This window comes from Talpa europaea (assembly GCF_964194135.1).
Source record: "Talpa europaea genome assembly, chromosome: 6".
Lineage (NCBI taxonomy): Eukaryota > Metazoa > Chordata > Mammalia > Eulipotyphla > Talpidae > Talpa > Talpa europaea.
In genome coordinates, this window is record NC_140072.1 from 137,221,833 (window position 1) to 137,238,482 (window position 16,650).

A 16,650-nucleotide genomic window follows, 5' to 3' on the forward strand; every position below is an offset into this window, starting at 1 on the left:
AGCAGCCCCCAGGCTTGCCGAGGGCCCGAGAGAACATGTTTCCATCCAGCTCTCTCGTTTCGTTCATCATTTCTTTTGAAAAATGTTTTTCTCGATATATATATGACAGGTTTTTTTTAAGATTTATTTATTTTTATCCAAGAACCGGAGCACAGGCCAGATGTGCGGGAGGGTGAGAGGATTCACCAGAGACAGAGCGGGGAGCAGAACAGGCAGAAGGACTGAAATCCACTGCTGAGGGAGCAGCGGGCGAGACAGGAGAGGTCTGCCTTGCCACGTGGGATCCTTGCCGGCCGGCCAGGCTCGATCCCGCACTGCAGAGGCTGCGGACAGCTTCATAGTGCAAGACTTAACCTCTTGCGCCATCAGGGAGGCCCCAACATAAACATAGTTATGACTGTCATTGTTTCACTTCAAGCCCTGCAGAACTCAGCACACTCCCCCCGCAGCCCCTCCCTGTAGATTCTCTCCCCAGATAAACCACTTTCCACTCTGGCAGGTGGTTGCTCGGGCTTTTGTGTCTCTTTGTGCCGAGCAGCTGTGGCCCACCCTGCGCCTCTCGTCCTTACCTTCAGTCCAGAGGGTGGGTCAGCTCCCCAGGGGCACACGCCTCCCCCAGACACGCAGACCCTCTGCCTGAGACACACACGCCCCTCCCCACAGCAGACCTCGTCCTGGTGGACCGCGTGAGCACGCATCTTAGTCACCTGGAATTCTGTGATTACCTTTTCACGCTCACGTCTTTTGTTTTCTGCCCATGGCTCTTTCCTGGCCCGATGGTGCTGGGGCGTGGGCATATTTAATGCCCCCGAAGTAATAATTACTGGCCGTGGGCCACTCACGGAGGGAGCTGTAAAAACATGTGCTGATATAATTTCAACGGGTATAAAGTTTTAAATGGTTGTAATACAGACTTTAAATTTTTTATTACCATAAAAATTTGCAATCATTAAAATCTCCAAGTACACTTTAATCATAATAAGGGCTTAACTCATAGTTCCTTAATGAATAAATGGGTGCCCTGACAGTATTGCCTCCTAAATTATCTGCCCCAAAGTGTAGAATCCGAGGAAAGTTTTGTGGGCCTAGCTTTCTCTTTCTGCTTAAACCCTGGAAAAGTCTCTGTCTGAGATCAGCGTTGCGTGAATTTTCTGCTTCCCTCCCATCTCTCTGATCTTGAAGGTAGAAGCTCAGCAGCCCTCGAGTTGGTCACTCAAGGTAAGAGCCTGTGCTGAGGCCTTAGTTCCTTCCTTCTCAGCCCGGCTCACTGCTGCCGCCAGGGAAACTCAGTCTGTCACAGTTTGCTGCTGGAGCACACCCTACCTGAAGGCGTTATCCCTGACTCATCTCTGCAGGCCTTTCCACTGAGTTATCTCAGTCAAGGTTAGGAAAAGAGGTGGCTGTTCAGTCTGGGGCTCGTGAAGTTTAAGCTTCTCTTTACTTTTTGGTGGCAATAATAATTCAGAATTGAATGTCATTCCTGATAGCTGACGATGTTGCCATAACACGTGTCCGGCAGGGTGAGGAGGGACTGCCCAGCCACAAGTGCAGGTGTTGTCCCTGCTGTGTCCACTTGCCCCTCAGGTCAACATCTGCTGCCCTTTTCCCTCGGTAATTTTAGGTTGCATTTTGGGGAGACGCCTGGTTTGCTCGCCTGTTTCATAAAAGAACAGTTTGTTCTCTGGTCTTAGTTGTTTGAAGGCTTAGTGCTTCTTGGGAGATTGTCCTTGAAGACACAGGTCAGAATTGGGAGGAAGTTTTCCTCCTGCTATTGCCTTTAGGCCCTCTGGTGCTTTCTTGAATCCCTGCCTGGAAGACACACTTTCAAAGAACTGACAGTGCATTACCTGGAAATAAGTGATGTAGACGCGGTTTTTGGAGCTCCCTGCCAGAGCGACCTGCAAGTTTCCACTTAATCTTTAGAGGTTTGTTTTGTTACATCTGACTTGTTTACAAGAAGCGGATTTATGGGCCTCCCCGGTAGCCCAGCGGGTTGAGCGCAGCGCTCTGAAGCTCTCCGCAGCCTCTGCAGCGTGGGTTAATTCCCAGCCGGCCAGAGAGAGTCCCACATGGCGCAGCAGACCTCTCCTGTCTCCCCTCTGCTCCCCTCAGCAGTGTCTTTGGTCTGTCCGCATGTCCTGTTCCCCCTGCGCTCTGGTGAATCCTCTCACCCTCCTGTGCCTCTGACCTGTATCCCAGTATAAATAAATAAATCTTTTTTTAAAAAAAGAAGCAGATTTATAAGGGTGTTTCCTGCTCTGTGGAAGTCACGCTGGAGCGCGTCCTGCCTGGGCCTGGGCCTGCAAACACCGCACGACGGGTGTTTGATGTTGTCGGACCAGCATGTTCTGGGAACGGTGTTAAGATGAGGCTCCTTGTCATTCCCCTAGTTACTCTGCCTCCTGGTGCCTGGTTTCGTCAGATATATTGTGTGAGTGAAGTGAGCAGCAGAGGAGAAGTCATCCACCATTTTGGGGGTTCAAGGAGCCCCGGGGCTGCATCCCTGTCTCTCTCCCCAACTATCCCATCCCGAGCTCACCTGTCTCTTCAGGATTTGAACTCTTAAACTTAGCCAAAATGGAGCTTGCCAGGAAGGATGGGTGGTTGATTGATGATTGATTGATTTCAGCTGCATTATTTTTCGTGTAACATTGGTTTCCAACACTATGAGTCAGGGGTGCGGGCTCCCACTCCCCAGATGCCTGCTCGCACACCGCCCCACCACCAAAGCGAGCAAGAGTGACCTCAGAGAGGGTGGCTCTTAGTTGCCTTTGCAAATAATGTGGTGGAGAAAATGCTCTTTCTCTTCCAGGTACGAGAAAAATGCTCTTTCTCTTTCCACTTGATCCGCATGGCTACCGTCAGCCGAGGGGCTGCCCCGTCCAGCCCCGGGTGTTGGGGAGTTTCTGTCGGTTTGTGTGTGTAACGCTGGTTGTGTCCTCCTCCCTGATGGAGCCTGGTCGCGGGCTTGATTTTCCCGAAGTCAGCTGCAGGGCCCGCCTCGCGGTCCCTCCTGACCGAGACGGCAGGTTTGGGCTGAGTGTTCTAACTGGTGTGACTTTCTCTTGGCTTGAGAGGCCTGTTCTCGGCGAGACCAAGGATGACATCCAGCGTGAGCAATTTGACTGGGGACTGGGCACAGGAATGTAAAACCAGGGAGAGATTTCACACACACACTCACACACTCACACACACACAAACACTCACATACACTCACGCACTTAGCACACATACCCCACACGCTCATCCCTCACACTCTCACACACGCACCACCTAGCGCTGAAGGTGTTGGCAGGAGCCAAGCGCAGCACTTCCAGGCGGGAGAAAGCTTGCGTGTCTTCCGTCTCCTCTCAGCCTCAGTAGTGTTTTGGCACACGGTTCCACACCCATGTGTCTTTTAACAACCGCGGCCTGCGGTTACTTCAAAATATTTTTTATGATTTAGAAACTGCGCCGTGATGGTTGCAGACCTGCTCGCTCCTGTGCCACAAAACAAGTGCAGGTCCGGAAACCTGTGCTTATGTTTGAAAAATCTAGCCTCGACCCCGCCAGCCCTGCTCCTCACCCCTGAAATTAGACAAGGACTCATGTGGGCCGCGGGAGGCAAAGGCAGGGCCGGCCTCGGCCTCCGCTGTTCACGCGGGAAGCGTTGAGCCCCGCGCCCAAGGAGCAGCGCAGGAAGCGGGCGCCGGCCAGGCGGCTCTCTGGGGTTTACATTCGTAGCTGGAAAGTCACACTGTGGACTTTTCCATCAATGAAATAACATCCGAAATAACATCATTAAGGAAAGATGAGCGTTGAAGAACAGCATGTCTCAGAAGAGACGGTTGTATTTTGGAACACGTGTTTTTCAAACTCCTGTGGTACAGCCAGACAACGCCGAGTGCTTTGTTGACCTGAATTATTTGTGAACCTCCCTTCGCATAGTGAAGAAAATTCAGTGTAGAATCTTGAGTGGTTGGAGTACATTTGAAAGCAAGTCCTGACACACACCTCGCCGTGCCGCTGACCCGGCCCGCCACGGTCCTCTCTGTGCCGGCATCAGGCCCGCCCGCGTGGGGCTGAGAGTCCGGCACTTTGGGGGACTGTCGGCTCAGCGAGCCGTCAGTCCTCCGTCCAGGGGGACCCATTAACAATAAAATTGCACATGATCTCCTCGGCTGGGCTAAGAATAATCATCAGCTCTGACGCCCCCGGGGTGCGCACGTGAGCCTCGGAGAACAGGCCGAACAAGACGGCCGCGGTGTGGCCTGGCCTGGGGCCTGAGTGAGAGGGGTGAGCTTCCCAGCGGCTCGTGGGGCTCAGGGGTGTGCCCCTGAGGGCAGAATCACCCAAACATCAGTGCTTGAAGCAGAGAACACCCCAAAACCTACCTCCCTGATGAGAAAGGAAACCAGAGACAGCGGCTTCAGGAGCTGAGACTGAGGACAAGCCAGTTAAATCGGATGGGCTGAAAAGCAGGACGGGCAGAGCCGCGTGCACCTGCCCAGCTCGCGGCAAGTCCCCGCTCGGCCCACGGGGAGTATGGCCGGGCTCCCCGCAGACCCTGGGCTGAGCTGCCTCTGGGCCCCGCCTCTGCGGCTGCTGTCCAAGCGACCATGCGGCTCAGCTCAAGGGCGAGGCCTCTGCCTTCTCAGGAGGCCCCTGACGGTGGCCGTGGCCATGCAAGGCCTGGGAGTGAGGCCAGCCAGACCACTGGACGTCATGAGCTGTGACCAATGTTTTAGGAGCCAATGCACGTCTGTCCCTGGACGCGAGCTGGGTGGGCTGTGGGAAAGCAGGCCGCGAGAGGCCAGGACATGTGCGGTGGCCACGGTCAATGCACGGAGCCCATCACTGTCCACAGATCCTGCTTCTCCATGGAGAGCCATGCCTGAAGCTGGACAAACCAGCCAGCGCCGTCAGCCCAAGCCCCCAAGAGCCTCGTGGTGCGGGAACAGCTCTCAGCTGACTTTGCAGGGAGCGCAAGGAGCATTGACGCCGTATGGGCCGATTTGGGAACTGCTCCTGCAAAAACTGGCCTCCGGGCTCTCAATGGCATGTGGGGCCCTGTTGTATGAGAACGGGGTGGATGGAGGCAGCCAGGCGAGCTGTGGCTCGCGGCCACGGAGGCCCAGGAGCGGCGGGCACCACCGCCGGTCAGTGAACACCTGCAGACCATCCAAATTCTCACAAAGCGTCCGCGACATTTTTCTTCAAAGCGATTCCGGCTTCCTGCATGACTCTGCAGGGCTGTAGCTCACGCACTCTCCTGCGTCGGTTTCCCGGCCACCATGGAAACAAAACTTTTGATCTGCTTCTGCTTTAACCAGGGGCATCAGGTTCTGTTGCTCTTTTTCGTTTGCAGGCTGGAGCCAACGTCCTTCTCCAGGATGTGAATGGAAACATACCTCTGGATTATGCCGTGGAGGGCACGGAGTCGAGCGCCATCCTGCTGGCCTACCTGGAGGAGAACGGTAGGTGGCCCCGTCCGAGCGCGGCTCCAGTCCGGTCCCGGTCCCCGGGCTCCTCACGTGACTCCGGACAGCGGCGTCCCGGGGCTCCTGGCCAGTGAGGTCTTTCTGGCCAGCACTTCATTGTTTTGCGCCGTGCGTCGGGATTAGTCAGCGCTGTTCTGCAAGCCAGCAGAAACCGGTGGCCGCCGTCCGAGGGAGGAACATTTTAACCAGCATCTGAGTCCATAATTAGTGGGGCTGGATTTGTAATTATATTCTGTCCTCCACTGGGGGGTGGGAGAGGAAGCAGCGCAGCTGAGTTTTGGGTGGATGGGAGCAGGGTCACCTGGAGTGCATTCCTGGGGAGCAGGGGTGCTCCTGAGGAGCAGAGCAGCTTGGGGTAAGTCAGACACTTCCATAGTACCCCAAGTCCTGAGCAACACCCCAAGTCCTAGGTGATCAGGGACACCAGCATTGTCAGCAGAGAGCCCCACACTCAGGCGCTAGCCTGGACAGAGGAGGCTGTGCCCTGCCAGCTCCTCTGACGAGGGCCACGTGACTGCACAGACCCACCCTATGAGTCAGGGCAGCTCTGGCAAAGTGGGGGTGCTGGGGCTCTGGGCCTGTGTGGCGGTTCTTTTCACTAAAGGATGCCCCCCTTTCCTGCTGTTTTGGTATAAATAACCACAAAGTAACCCACCCCCTCGAGTATGATCTTTTGCCAGAAAGTAGAAAAGCTGCTGGAGCCCCGCGGGGCTGGTGACTCGTCCTTCTCCGAGAAAAGCCTGCACAGCTGTCCCGCCTGGCCTCCACACCGGCCCCCACCACTCTTCTAGGGGCTAATTGGTGGATGCTCAGAATAACCTTAATCGCCACCTGGCAGCCTGGCGTCCTCCGTGGGCACATGACGCTGCACGTAGGTGGGCGCCACCGGCGCTAGGCCGTGTGGCACATGGTGACCAGCCAGAGGTCACTGTGTCCCCACCGGGCCACGGTCAGCGTCCCACTGTGGCGCTGCTGCTGGGATCAGGCTCCCTCACGCTCTTGCGCCCTCCGAGGAGTGGCTGCTGGAAGTCGGGGCGGCATCTGGAAAGTGCCTTAGTCCCACCTCCGCCGCTGGACTCGTGGGGCCCGCTCATTCTCCGGAGGCGGCCCAGATGCATCGGCCCCAGGGCCCCTGTGTCTGTCTTCCGCTTAACGTTGTCAGGATGAGGGTGGCGCCTGGCCTGGCCTGGCACTCGGCTGTGGCGAGCTGGAGAGGGGCCGGGAGTGCGCCTGCTTCTTTCTCTTGCGGGAACCCACTGTCTTCGTGTGACGGTCTGACTCTTTGGCCTCCTGCGGCTCGTGGGTCTCTTGGGAAGCTTGCTATGGAGACAACATTGGGGTGAGCGGCCATTTCAGGAACTTAGAGAAGCCGCATTAGCCTCATGGGTGCCTCGTGTCAGTCAGAGTGTCATGGTGAAGTTGCCCGCGGGGTGGCCTGGCACGGCGGCCCGGCTCGGGGTGTGGGGGAGGACCACGCTGATTCGCTGCCTACACAGGGCACCCAAGGGAGGCAGGTGTGGGAGGCTAAGACAGAGTTCGTTTGACTGGGGCTGCTGAAGTTATTTCTGTTTTATACCAATACCAGTTAATACCACAGAAGGCCACCAGGCAATAGGAATAGTGTCTCTTGTAATAACTTGTGAGTTTCATGTAAATTACCTTGTTTTTATTTCCTAAATTTACAAAAGGCTACCAAACTCCTGACAAAATAGTAAATCTAAGCAGGACTTACAGGACTTACATACCGTTTTTTCAGAAAGCAGTGTCAAAAGTAAGCGAAATTTCTTTTTTAAAAGAGCCATTAGCCCATATCCCTGATGAACTAGGTTTATTGTGGATTTTGGCCGTCTTGGCTTGTTTATTCTGGCGCAATTTAAGAGACTTGTTTGACCGAGAAGAGAGGAAATTTTATCTCTGTTGCATTACCAAAAATAGACTCGTGCTTTTTTTCTGAACATATAACAAAATTCTAAAAATCACGCTTGGTTTGCTCTCACGTGGGATTCCGAATGGCAGCGTCACGGCACCCCATCCGGGCGTGTTCAGGACGGTGACAGAAATCACACTGCATCTTCGCAGAGAAGGCTACGCGAGTTACGCCTGATCTCTGTCTCCGTGTCTTTTATCTTTGAGTCCTGTTCTTTGTTATCATTCCATTTTGATTACACGTTTAAAGCTCTAAAAGATACGCGCTACTTCAGCAAACACTGCAACAATATAGAAGCTAAAAAAATGATGTAAACTTGGAGTTGGATTCTCATCCTATTCTGGCCAAGATCGTTGCTCCTCAAAGCATGTTGATGATCTGCAGTAAAGCTGGGCCCCCCGAGAGCCGCCCGGGGAGGGACCCGTCCGATCTTGCTGATGTGGCAAGAGGACAGCCTTCCTCCCTCAAGACGCTGCCCTGCCGGGGTGGCGAGCACGGTGCCCAGCGGGCAGCTGTAGGTGCTGGCGAGCATGCCAGGGGAAGAGAGGTTCAAAGAGGCGCATGCTGGAAGGGGGTGAGATAAAGCTGAGTCTCCACCCCGCAGCTCAGCAGCAGCTCTCTCCCCAGGCGTGGATCCGGGCTCGCTGCGCCAGATGAAGCTCCAGAGACCGATGCGGATGTTGGCAGACGTGACACACTTCTTGGCGCGCGGAGGAAACGTGAACGCGAAGAACCACGAAGGAGTGACCCTGGTGAGTCCCCGCCCGACCCCGAGCATCCCCGCTGTAGGGAGTTTCATCTGTTTCCCAGGCCTGGAAGTCAGTGTCGCTCACTCTTAGATCATTCCTTTCTCCCGAGCATAAGAGCAAGGCTGTCCCTTGTAGGGGTTTGAGGAGGCGCACACGCGTGTAAGGGAAGGCGGGTCATCACACCCCACATGGGGGAGGGGGAGCCGGCTTTATAGTTGGTGTGTTTTCTTCCTGCTTTTCCTGCAGGCCTACCTGGAGTAATTCTTCTTCATTACTTGGTTAATGTGATTGTTTTAGATCATGGTTCTAGGAAAATGTTTTTATTTTAAGCAAAAGAAATTAATGCCTTACTCTGGTAAGTGAATTTCCAAATTCAAAGAATACCTGTCATTGCTTTTTGGTAGCTATCCAGCACAACCGCAGTCATTAAAAGCAGAGCGATGGAGTAAGTCATAATGTTGAATCATCAAAATAAAAATGCCTGGCCCCTTCAACCTGTAAAAACTGCCTGGACTCTGTATGCTCAGGTTAAAATTAATTGTGGTGAGAAAAACTGCATTAAGGCTCAGAGGGGAGATGGAAGTCAGCTCGGGTGGTGCAGGGGTGCCTGCAGCCCGGGAGGTGGGGCTCAGAACCAGGGGTTGCAGCTCTGCTGCGGAGAGTCCCGTGTGAGGGTGACCGCGGCCACGTAACTGAATGGATGCATGTCTGGTGAGGCCTGATGCCTTTTTGGCTTATTAAATACAGGTTAAGTAGCTTGAGGCCTCGGAATAGAACGGTTTTCCTAGCAGTGGTTTTGGCCTTTGGACGAAAGCGTCAGGACACCGTCAGACACGCGTCTCTCCAGCGGTACGAAAGGGAAACTGAGACTGTGGCCAGTTGATTGAAAAGTAATTTATTCAAATGACAGAACAGTCCAGTTAATTTATGGAGTAAGTATTTTTGATCACAATGTGAATAAAATAAGTGGACAAACCTTCCCAAGTCCTTTGGCCGTGGGCTTCCGTCTCACCGGGGACAGCGCGTCGCGCGCTGGCGCCCCTGCAGTTCTGACGTGCCCGTGTCTTTTTTCACTGAACAGAGCGTCCGAGTGACAAGTCCCTGTCGTGCAGCGGCCCATCTCGTGCGAGCCTCTCGAGCCTGTCACAGTAACAGTGGCCAGAGCCTGGGGGGCTCCCCTGGACATCACTGTCCAGTGCGGGGCGGCGAGGCAGCTCGTGTGCCTGACCGGGTGGCCCGTGGCGAGCGCGGCGGCCTCCCGGGCCCGTGTCGCTCTCCGACCCCCGTGGGGTCTTGTCTCCCGTGACGGGTAGAGAGGACGCCCCTGGCCCAGAGCGCCTCCTTCCACGAGCTGGGGGTCCGCCGTGGCTCGGGCCGAGCGGGAGTCCCCACAGCGTGAAGCCGCCCGCGCGATGCGCGGCTCCGTGGGGTGACCGCGTCGCGGGAAGGCCTTTGTGTCGCCTTGTCTTCTTTTTCAGACTTTGCCACAAAATAAATATCGCTCTTTGAAGAGGGTCTTTCCGTGGCCCCGGTCGTCTCCTGAGAAGAAAACAGACGGCTGGGGAAAGGCCGCAGCGTGGGGAGAGCCGCGCGCGGGGGGTCGAGTCTGCCCGGGGGCCCCTGGGAGCCGCCGCCCGAGGGGCCCGTGGGGCGTGGCTGCAGCCCAGCTCCGGCCGGCGGGCCCCTGGCTGGCGTGATGTGCCTGGCCCCGAGCCGACTTGGTTTGTTGGGGGAGCCTCACCCAAGAGACATGGACTCCCGGCGGCTTCGCCTCGTCTCCCTTTGCTCCTGCGGTGCCGCCGGCTCGGGCCCCGCTGTGGGGGACGCCGCAGCCGCTGCCGCCAGTGTTCTGGCCACTTCTAGACTCAGCTTAGAGATGGGGCCGCCTGTCCGCCGGCCGGCCGGGGTCAGGGGCTGTTTTAGCGCCTCCCCTGTCCCTGCCTGGGCCAGCCCGGGAGGCGCTTGTCAGAATAACGGTGTTAATGGAACAAAAAACGGTGCAGAGGCTCGCAGAGGAGGCAGGCTGGGAGCGCAGCCTGCATGGAAGCCCACATGGGCGGGTCTGCATGGAACCCCCGGATCAGCTGTCTCCGTGGCTGCAGAGAGCGCCGGCAGGGGTGTGAGCTGCAGGGATTCCCTCGATGGCGTCCCCAGGCGCTGTTGGCGCTCATCATGAAGGACGTGCTGTTTCAGGTCAGGGCTAGAAAAATAAGAACCATTTTCTCAGCCACGTTTGCAGCCCTGCACGTCCACAGGCCCTGTGGGGCAGAGTGGCTGCTGTAGAGGACACTGTCTTGTCGATCCCGAGCTTCTGCCGAGGGCGCTGGGCCTGCTCAGGGCGCCCCAGGAGAGCGGGAGGCTCTGCTGTCTCCCTCCTGTGGCCGCCTCTTGGGTGTTTCTGAGGCTGCAGGAGGAAAGGAAGGGGCGACAGGACACAGGAGAAGGCAGGAGCCGAGGGGCTGACCTCACGTGAGAGGGAGCCATACCCCGGGGTCAGCTGTGCCCCCCTCTTGTGAGGATCGGGGTTCCTCAAAGGCTACCCTTCACCCCTCCCTGGCATCTCCAGCCTGTGCTGGGCCTGGCAGGCCACCTGGTCTCCAGGTGGTTCCCCACACCTGCTACCTGCTCTGGGAACCCGGGGTGCTCCTGCCACTCTCCTGAACCCTGCCTGCTCCTTCAGGAACCCTGAAACAGAGCGAGGATGAGCACAGCCTGTTCCAGGGAGACCACCACATACATCTACCCTGGAACTCAGACTACAGGTGCACCCCAGCATCCCGCAGTGCTGTCCGCCGTCTGTGCCTTGCTTTCCGGGAGGAGTGACAAGCAACCCCTGTGTCTCCCCATGTGCCCCGGCCACCCAACTTCTCCAAGCATCAATGGAGTCAAGCTCTCTTGGCTTGAAATCTGGGGGAGCTCGGTCTCTGGTGGGGGGTTCCCAGCACACTGGCCGTTCTCTGCAAAAACACCCCAGCTCCAGTCTCACTGTATCCCACCTTCCTCCTGTCACACCGCAGGCAGAGATCAAGTCACGTAGGCACTTCGGGGACGACTCTTTTCAAAGTTATGTCTGTGGCCTCACTTTGGGATTTGATGTGTTATCTTTATGCTGAGCCAACTGAGGCAGAGGACAAGTCTCTGTGAGGGCTGGCGAGGCCCGGGCTGATCTGCAGACGTGTGGGCTGGCGACCCCTGGAGACCGATTTTTACTTACTCTTGACATCAAGTCCATCACAACAGGGAACTAGCCTCAGAGTGGCCGTCTGGCTATAGACTGGCCTGAAGGAAGACCACGCCAAATAGGGATCTATTTATATTTCAAACACAGATTTTTAAGAAATTTAGATGCACCAATACGAGAGTAAGTGACGACAAGTAACGCCCAATTCCCCAAAGCCCACAGTTAACACAGCAGAGATGACTTAGGCTGGTGGCAAAGGCCTTGCAATCTCCCAACAGGAGGGGACACAGGCACTGACATCCTTGCCTCCGGCAGAAATGGCGACCTCTGCGCATCAAACGGCGATTGAGACGAAGAGCAGATGACAAGACGGGAGTCAGAGGATACTTCAAAGTGAACCCTTTAAAATATGCAGAGTTCCTAGAAACTGATAAAGAAGATGACCATCTCGCCACGGAAAATTGAATAGATAATAATGAGAGTCACTTCAGAAAAGAAAAAATACACCTTGTCTACAAATACATGAAAAGAGGCCCATGGTTGATCAGTAAATTCGTGCAAATTATCTGCAGTCACTTTAGAATCAAATGCTGTTGAGGGCCAGAAACCGAGGCATGGCCGAGCCTGGCTGCAGCTCGACGGCACGAGCAGGTGCAGACCTTCCAGACGCAGAGTGGGCACAGCACAGACTTGACAGGCACAAACGTAGAGCCGGGACCCCATCTCTAGGAATGTTTCAGAAGGAAATAATCAGAGAGGTAACAGGACACTGGTCCACAAAGAGACCTTCTGTCCTGGCAAAGAAATGGCCAAGACGTGCACTGGTCAGTTGGTCATGGTGCATCCCTAGGACGTCATGCTGGTTTTCCTGGAAAGGATGGTTTAGGGGAACAACCTCGTGGGAAAGAGGCTGCACAGCCTCGGAGCTCCTCTGGGCTCCGTCACCTCCCCTGAGCTCTGTCACTGCTGCCGGTTTCTTGCTGAGAAACTTGCTGAGTCATGATTCCCTCTATTGAATCGGGGTGATGCTAGCACCCACCCTGTAGGAACAGCAGGGCCCCCCAGCTTGTGTGTGCCCCCTGAGCCTGTCACCCCGCAGCCGCAGTGGGCTCTAGGAGGCCGCCGGGATGAGCAAATCCGGTCACCAAAGAAGTCAGCGCAGCAGGTGAAAAAGATATTAACTTAGTAAGTACATAAAGGCTCCAATTTCATAAAATGAAAGCATTTATATGCATTGCTGAATAGATGTTAAATAATTAATAGGATAATAGGATGAATTAAGATATCAAAAGTAACTATTGGGTAGCGGCATTTTTTCTTTCATTTTTGTATTGTATACATTTTTTTTAATACCCCGCAGTACACGCACACGCTACTTTAGAGTCAGAAAACAACTCTGACTCCCCGAGTCGCCCCTCCTGGGCGCCTGGCTGTGTCCTGCTGCAGGAGGGGCGGCGTGGGGACCACCGGCGCTGGCTCCACCCTGCCCAGAGCCACGTTAGCATGTGATGATTGAGGCTTCACTTATTTTTTTTAAGATTTATTTTTATTTATACCAGAACTGGGGTACAGGCCAGAGGTGTGTGGGGTGAGAGGACTCACCAGAGACAGAGTGGGGAACAGAACAGGCAGACGGACCGAAAGCACTGCTGAGAGGAGCAGCGGGGAGACAGGAGAGGTGGGGATCTCCCTGGCCGGCGGGGAATCGAACCTGCACTGCAGAGGCTGCGGACAGCACTGCTCTCAAGCTGCTGCGCCCCGGGGAGGCCCTAGGCTTCACTTATTTTCTGTCTTTGGGATAATGTCTTCCCATATTGGGGCTGGTGCTCGTTGGGAAATGACGTGACATGACGTTAGGGCCGCAGAGCGACTGGGCTGCGCCACGGACGCCTGTGAGAGCCCCAACCTGACCGGGAAAATGGGTCCTTCTGTGGGGTCGTGATGTGGCCCCGGTGCTCTTGGCCTCATGGGCGGGCAGCACCCCACGGGGCAGGGGAGAAGAGCCTCTGGATTTCCGCAGCTGCAGGGAGCCCCACTGTGTTCTCCTGTCTGCGAAGCCCCTGGGCCTGGGGCGCCGCCCTCCCAGCTCCCGTGCAGCCCGGGGCGCCGGCGAGCCACCACGTTCCCCTCGGGGCCCCGGCACCTGCGCAGAGTCAGCACAAGGCAGGGAGGAGACGTTGTGTTTATTAGACTCTCACTCCAACCCTGGAGTTGAGAAGCTGCGCCTGGCTTGGGCCTGGCTCTGGATGCAGAGGTCGGAAGTCCAGATAAAGGGGCCAACTCCTGAGAGTTATCACGGCGGTTTCTAGAAATCCCACTGTCTGTGAGGACCTGGAAGTAGCCAGCTGGGTCTGCTTGGGGCTCCAGGTTTCCCAGAATCACGTTTGTCCCCCGTGTCTCCCTTGGGTGCCCCCCAGCTCTTCCAGAAAGTGAGCCAGACTCTTGCCTTCTAGTGGTTTCCTGGCGAGGCGAAGGTGGCAGTGGGCTGCCTTCCAAACAGTGGAAACCGAGTTCGCTGCATGACAAGCAACTCTGCTCCCCACAGGGTTGAGCCCGTGAACTTGCCATCATTAGCATGGGCGCGACCAGCTGAGGGCCACTTTTGCTGCAGTTTATAGTGAAAATGACAATCTTCTGAGATCCAGATGTTAATCCAGATCCATCGACCGAGCTGCCAGGCACTGGCTCGTTATACAAACAACCTAGAATGAACTTAGAGGGAGACGAGAGGTGGACTCTCCGGGAGAGCGAGAGCCTGCCGCCGTTACTGCTCTAAAATCCTCACAAGGGCCTCCCCGGTGGCGCAGCGGTTGAGCGCTGGGTTGGGAAGCTGCCCGCAGCCTCTGCAGCGCTGGTTCGATCCCCAGCTGCTCCCCGGCCACCAGAGGAGGGTCCCACATGGCGCGCAGACCTCTCCTGCCGCCCGCTGCTCCCCTCAGCAGTGTATTTCGGTCCTTCTGCCTGCTCTGCTCCCCGCTCTGGCTCTGGTGGATTCTCTCACCCTCCCGCGCTTCTGACTGTACCCAGTGCTTGTATAAATAAATAAATAAATAAATCTTTAAAAAAATAAATAAAATCCTCACAGGCGGATGGTTCCGGGGTCCTTTGCCAGCACAGGCATGAGGTAGATGCTGTGTGGGGAGAACGTGAAGCTGAATCTTTTAATGTTTATGCCTTAAATTAGATGGCGGTGTCTGTCGTCGCACTGTGCCGAGAAGCACAGGAGCCGAACACATGAATGCAGGCCTGAGCGCATAACTCAGTCCAAAGGTGGAAAAGCAATTTTTTGTGGAATTTTCTCAAAATTTGTTTAACAAGGCCTTTAAAATTTATTGTGGTTTTATCTTTGCAATATAAACAAGGAGGAGGGCTCCCAAATCCCGTGTTCTGAAACATAGAAGTCATTCTGTTTATTACAGAAAATTATTTTTTCTTCCTTCCTACTTTCCTCTTCTTGGTTATTAATTATGGCTTTTTTGGGGGGGGGGATCAATCATGCAGTTACTTAAATGCCTGATTTAAACTGAGTGTGATGCTATTTAACTTACAAATAAAGGCTGTTGCCATAGAAACAGGAATTTCCCCATCGGAAATATCTGGAAAATTCTCCAGCTCCTGATCCCTTCATTGTAGCTCCTAAAGCTTCATTTCTAACCTTCAGGTTACTTTGACAAACTAACCTGGAGAAAACGTTAAAACTGTAGCTAGAGAGTCACTTGCAAGCTCTCCGAATGACTGCACCCTTGCTAGCCTTCCGGCCCCTTTTAGGGCTCCACATGCACCCCAGTGTCACACTTTCTGCTCGCCCCTGTGTCTTTGACTCTCCCTCCTGTAACGCTGTACAGTGCCGGGACTTTAGTTCTAGTCAGTACCTGTCTGGATTTTGGGCAGGAAAAGTAAAGTATTGAATTCTCATCTCGTGCCTTTGAAGTCCTCAGAGTGTCGCCAGGTAGAACCGTGGAGAACAAGGTGGGGATGGCGTGACAAAGTGCCCCGTCAGAGCGGAGGGAGATAATGAATGCGTAAGGGGTGAACCTCTTTTCAGGGTGTGACGACATCCATTTATCCCAAATTAATAAGATTAACCCTCTCTATCCCCTCTTTCACAGATGTCTGTATTTTAGAGTCAGCATTTTAATAAACAGCTCTCTGTAAACCACAAATAAACCGTATTGACCTCATCTCTTGAGTTTTCCAGCCAAGTGACAGGCTCTCCCTGTTGCAGTTACACATGGCGAGTGCCAGCGGCTACAAGGAGGTGGCGTCTCGGCTTCTGGAACACGGCGGGGACCTGAACGCGGCAGACGACCAGTGCTGGACCCCGCTGCACCTCGCGGCTAAGTATGGCCAGGTAAGGCGCTTTCCTGGATGGTTCCTTCAAAATAGTTTCATGATCAGTGTGTCGTTTCAGATGTAACTTTATTTTTCTTTCAAAGAATGTGTGAATCATTACGGAAATTGGCTTTTAGTGGCGTATTCTTTCTAACCAAGTAGCTTTAGGGTGGAAAGAAAACCTACTTCAGACGGGCACACAGAACCATACTTGCCCTGGGGCTGGAATCCTTGGAGAAATAATTAAAACCAATAAATATTCTTTATAGAATGAACTTAACACTATTTTCTTCATATCAAACCGGATGCATCAGCTTCTCATTTCATCAGTGTGTCATAATTCAGTTTGCTACAGTTTGTAGCTCTCAAGCAAATTTACATTTTATCTTTTGGTTTTCTCTATAAATTTCATTTCACTTTCATGAATGAAGCGTGGGTGGCTGGTTTCTTTCTCTGAACTGAATTTTGGCTTCAGAAGAAGCAAAGTCTACTTTTAAAAGACTTACATGGATGGACGTGGCAGAGCAGTCTTTAAACCAACTCATCAATCTATCTGTAAAAATATATAAAATGTCTTGTGTTAGAGAAAGTCCAGGTGTAATAATATGAAAGAAATCACTCAATTTTACCCACACGCGGATGTGTGAGCTAGACTTGCTCACTCCCCAACAGTGTCTAGGAGAACAGCCACACCCTTTACCTGTATTTATTTATTAAATCTCTTAGGCGCTCACCAGTTTGCAAAGAGTCTGCATAAAATCCGAGCAGTGCAATTGTTGAAAACATTTGCATTTTAAGCATTTTGGAAAAAGTACATTGCTTAGGGAAGGACTTTCGAAAGAACAAAGATGTTATTTGCTCTGACAGCATTTCCTATACAACAAGATTCATTCTCTCAATAAATCTTTTTAATAAGCTGCTTAATCTCCCCGGACTGTGCTTCTAGCACGTGAGTGCGTGTGCGGAAATGGGTGCGTGAAG

The 16,650-nt window shown here is 54.0% G+C and overlaps 1 protein-coding gene across 1 annotated transcript in view; it reads left to right on the forward strand.

The window, feature by feature from the left end:
- The window catches only part of MYO16 (myosin XVI), a gene marked incomplete at its 3' end in the record, with an annotated part of 208,207 nt that overhangs the window by 27,685 nt on the left and 163,872 nt on the right, over window positions 1-16,650 (forward strand). Inside the window, exons 4-6 of the mRNA XM_084235962.1 lie at window positions 5,348-5,456; window positions 8,035-8,159; window positions 15,563-15,688. Coding sequence (XP_084092088.1) covers window positions 5,348-5,456; window positions 8,035-8,159; window positions 15,563-15,688 — 360 coding nt within the window. The remainder of the gene's footprint in view (window positions 1-5,347; window positions 5,457-8,034; window positions 8,160-15,562; window positions 15,689-16,650) is intronic.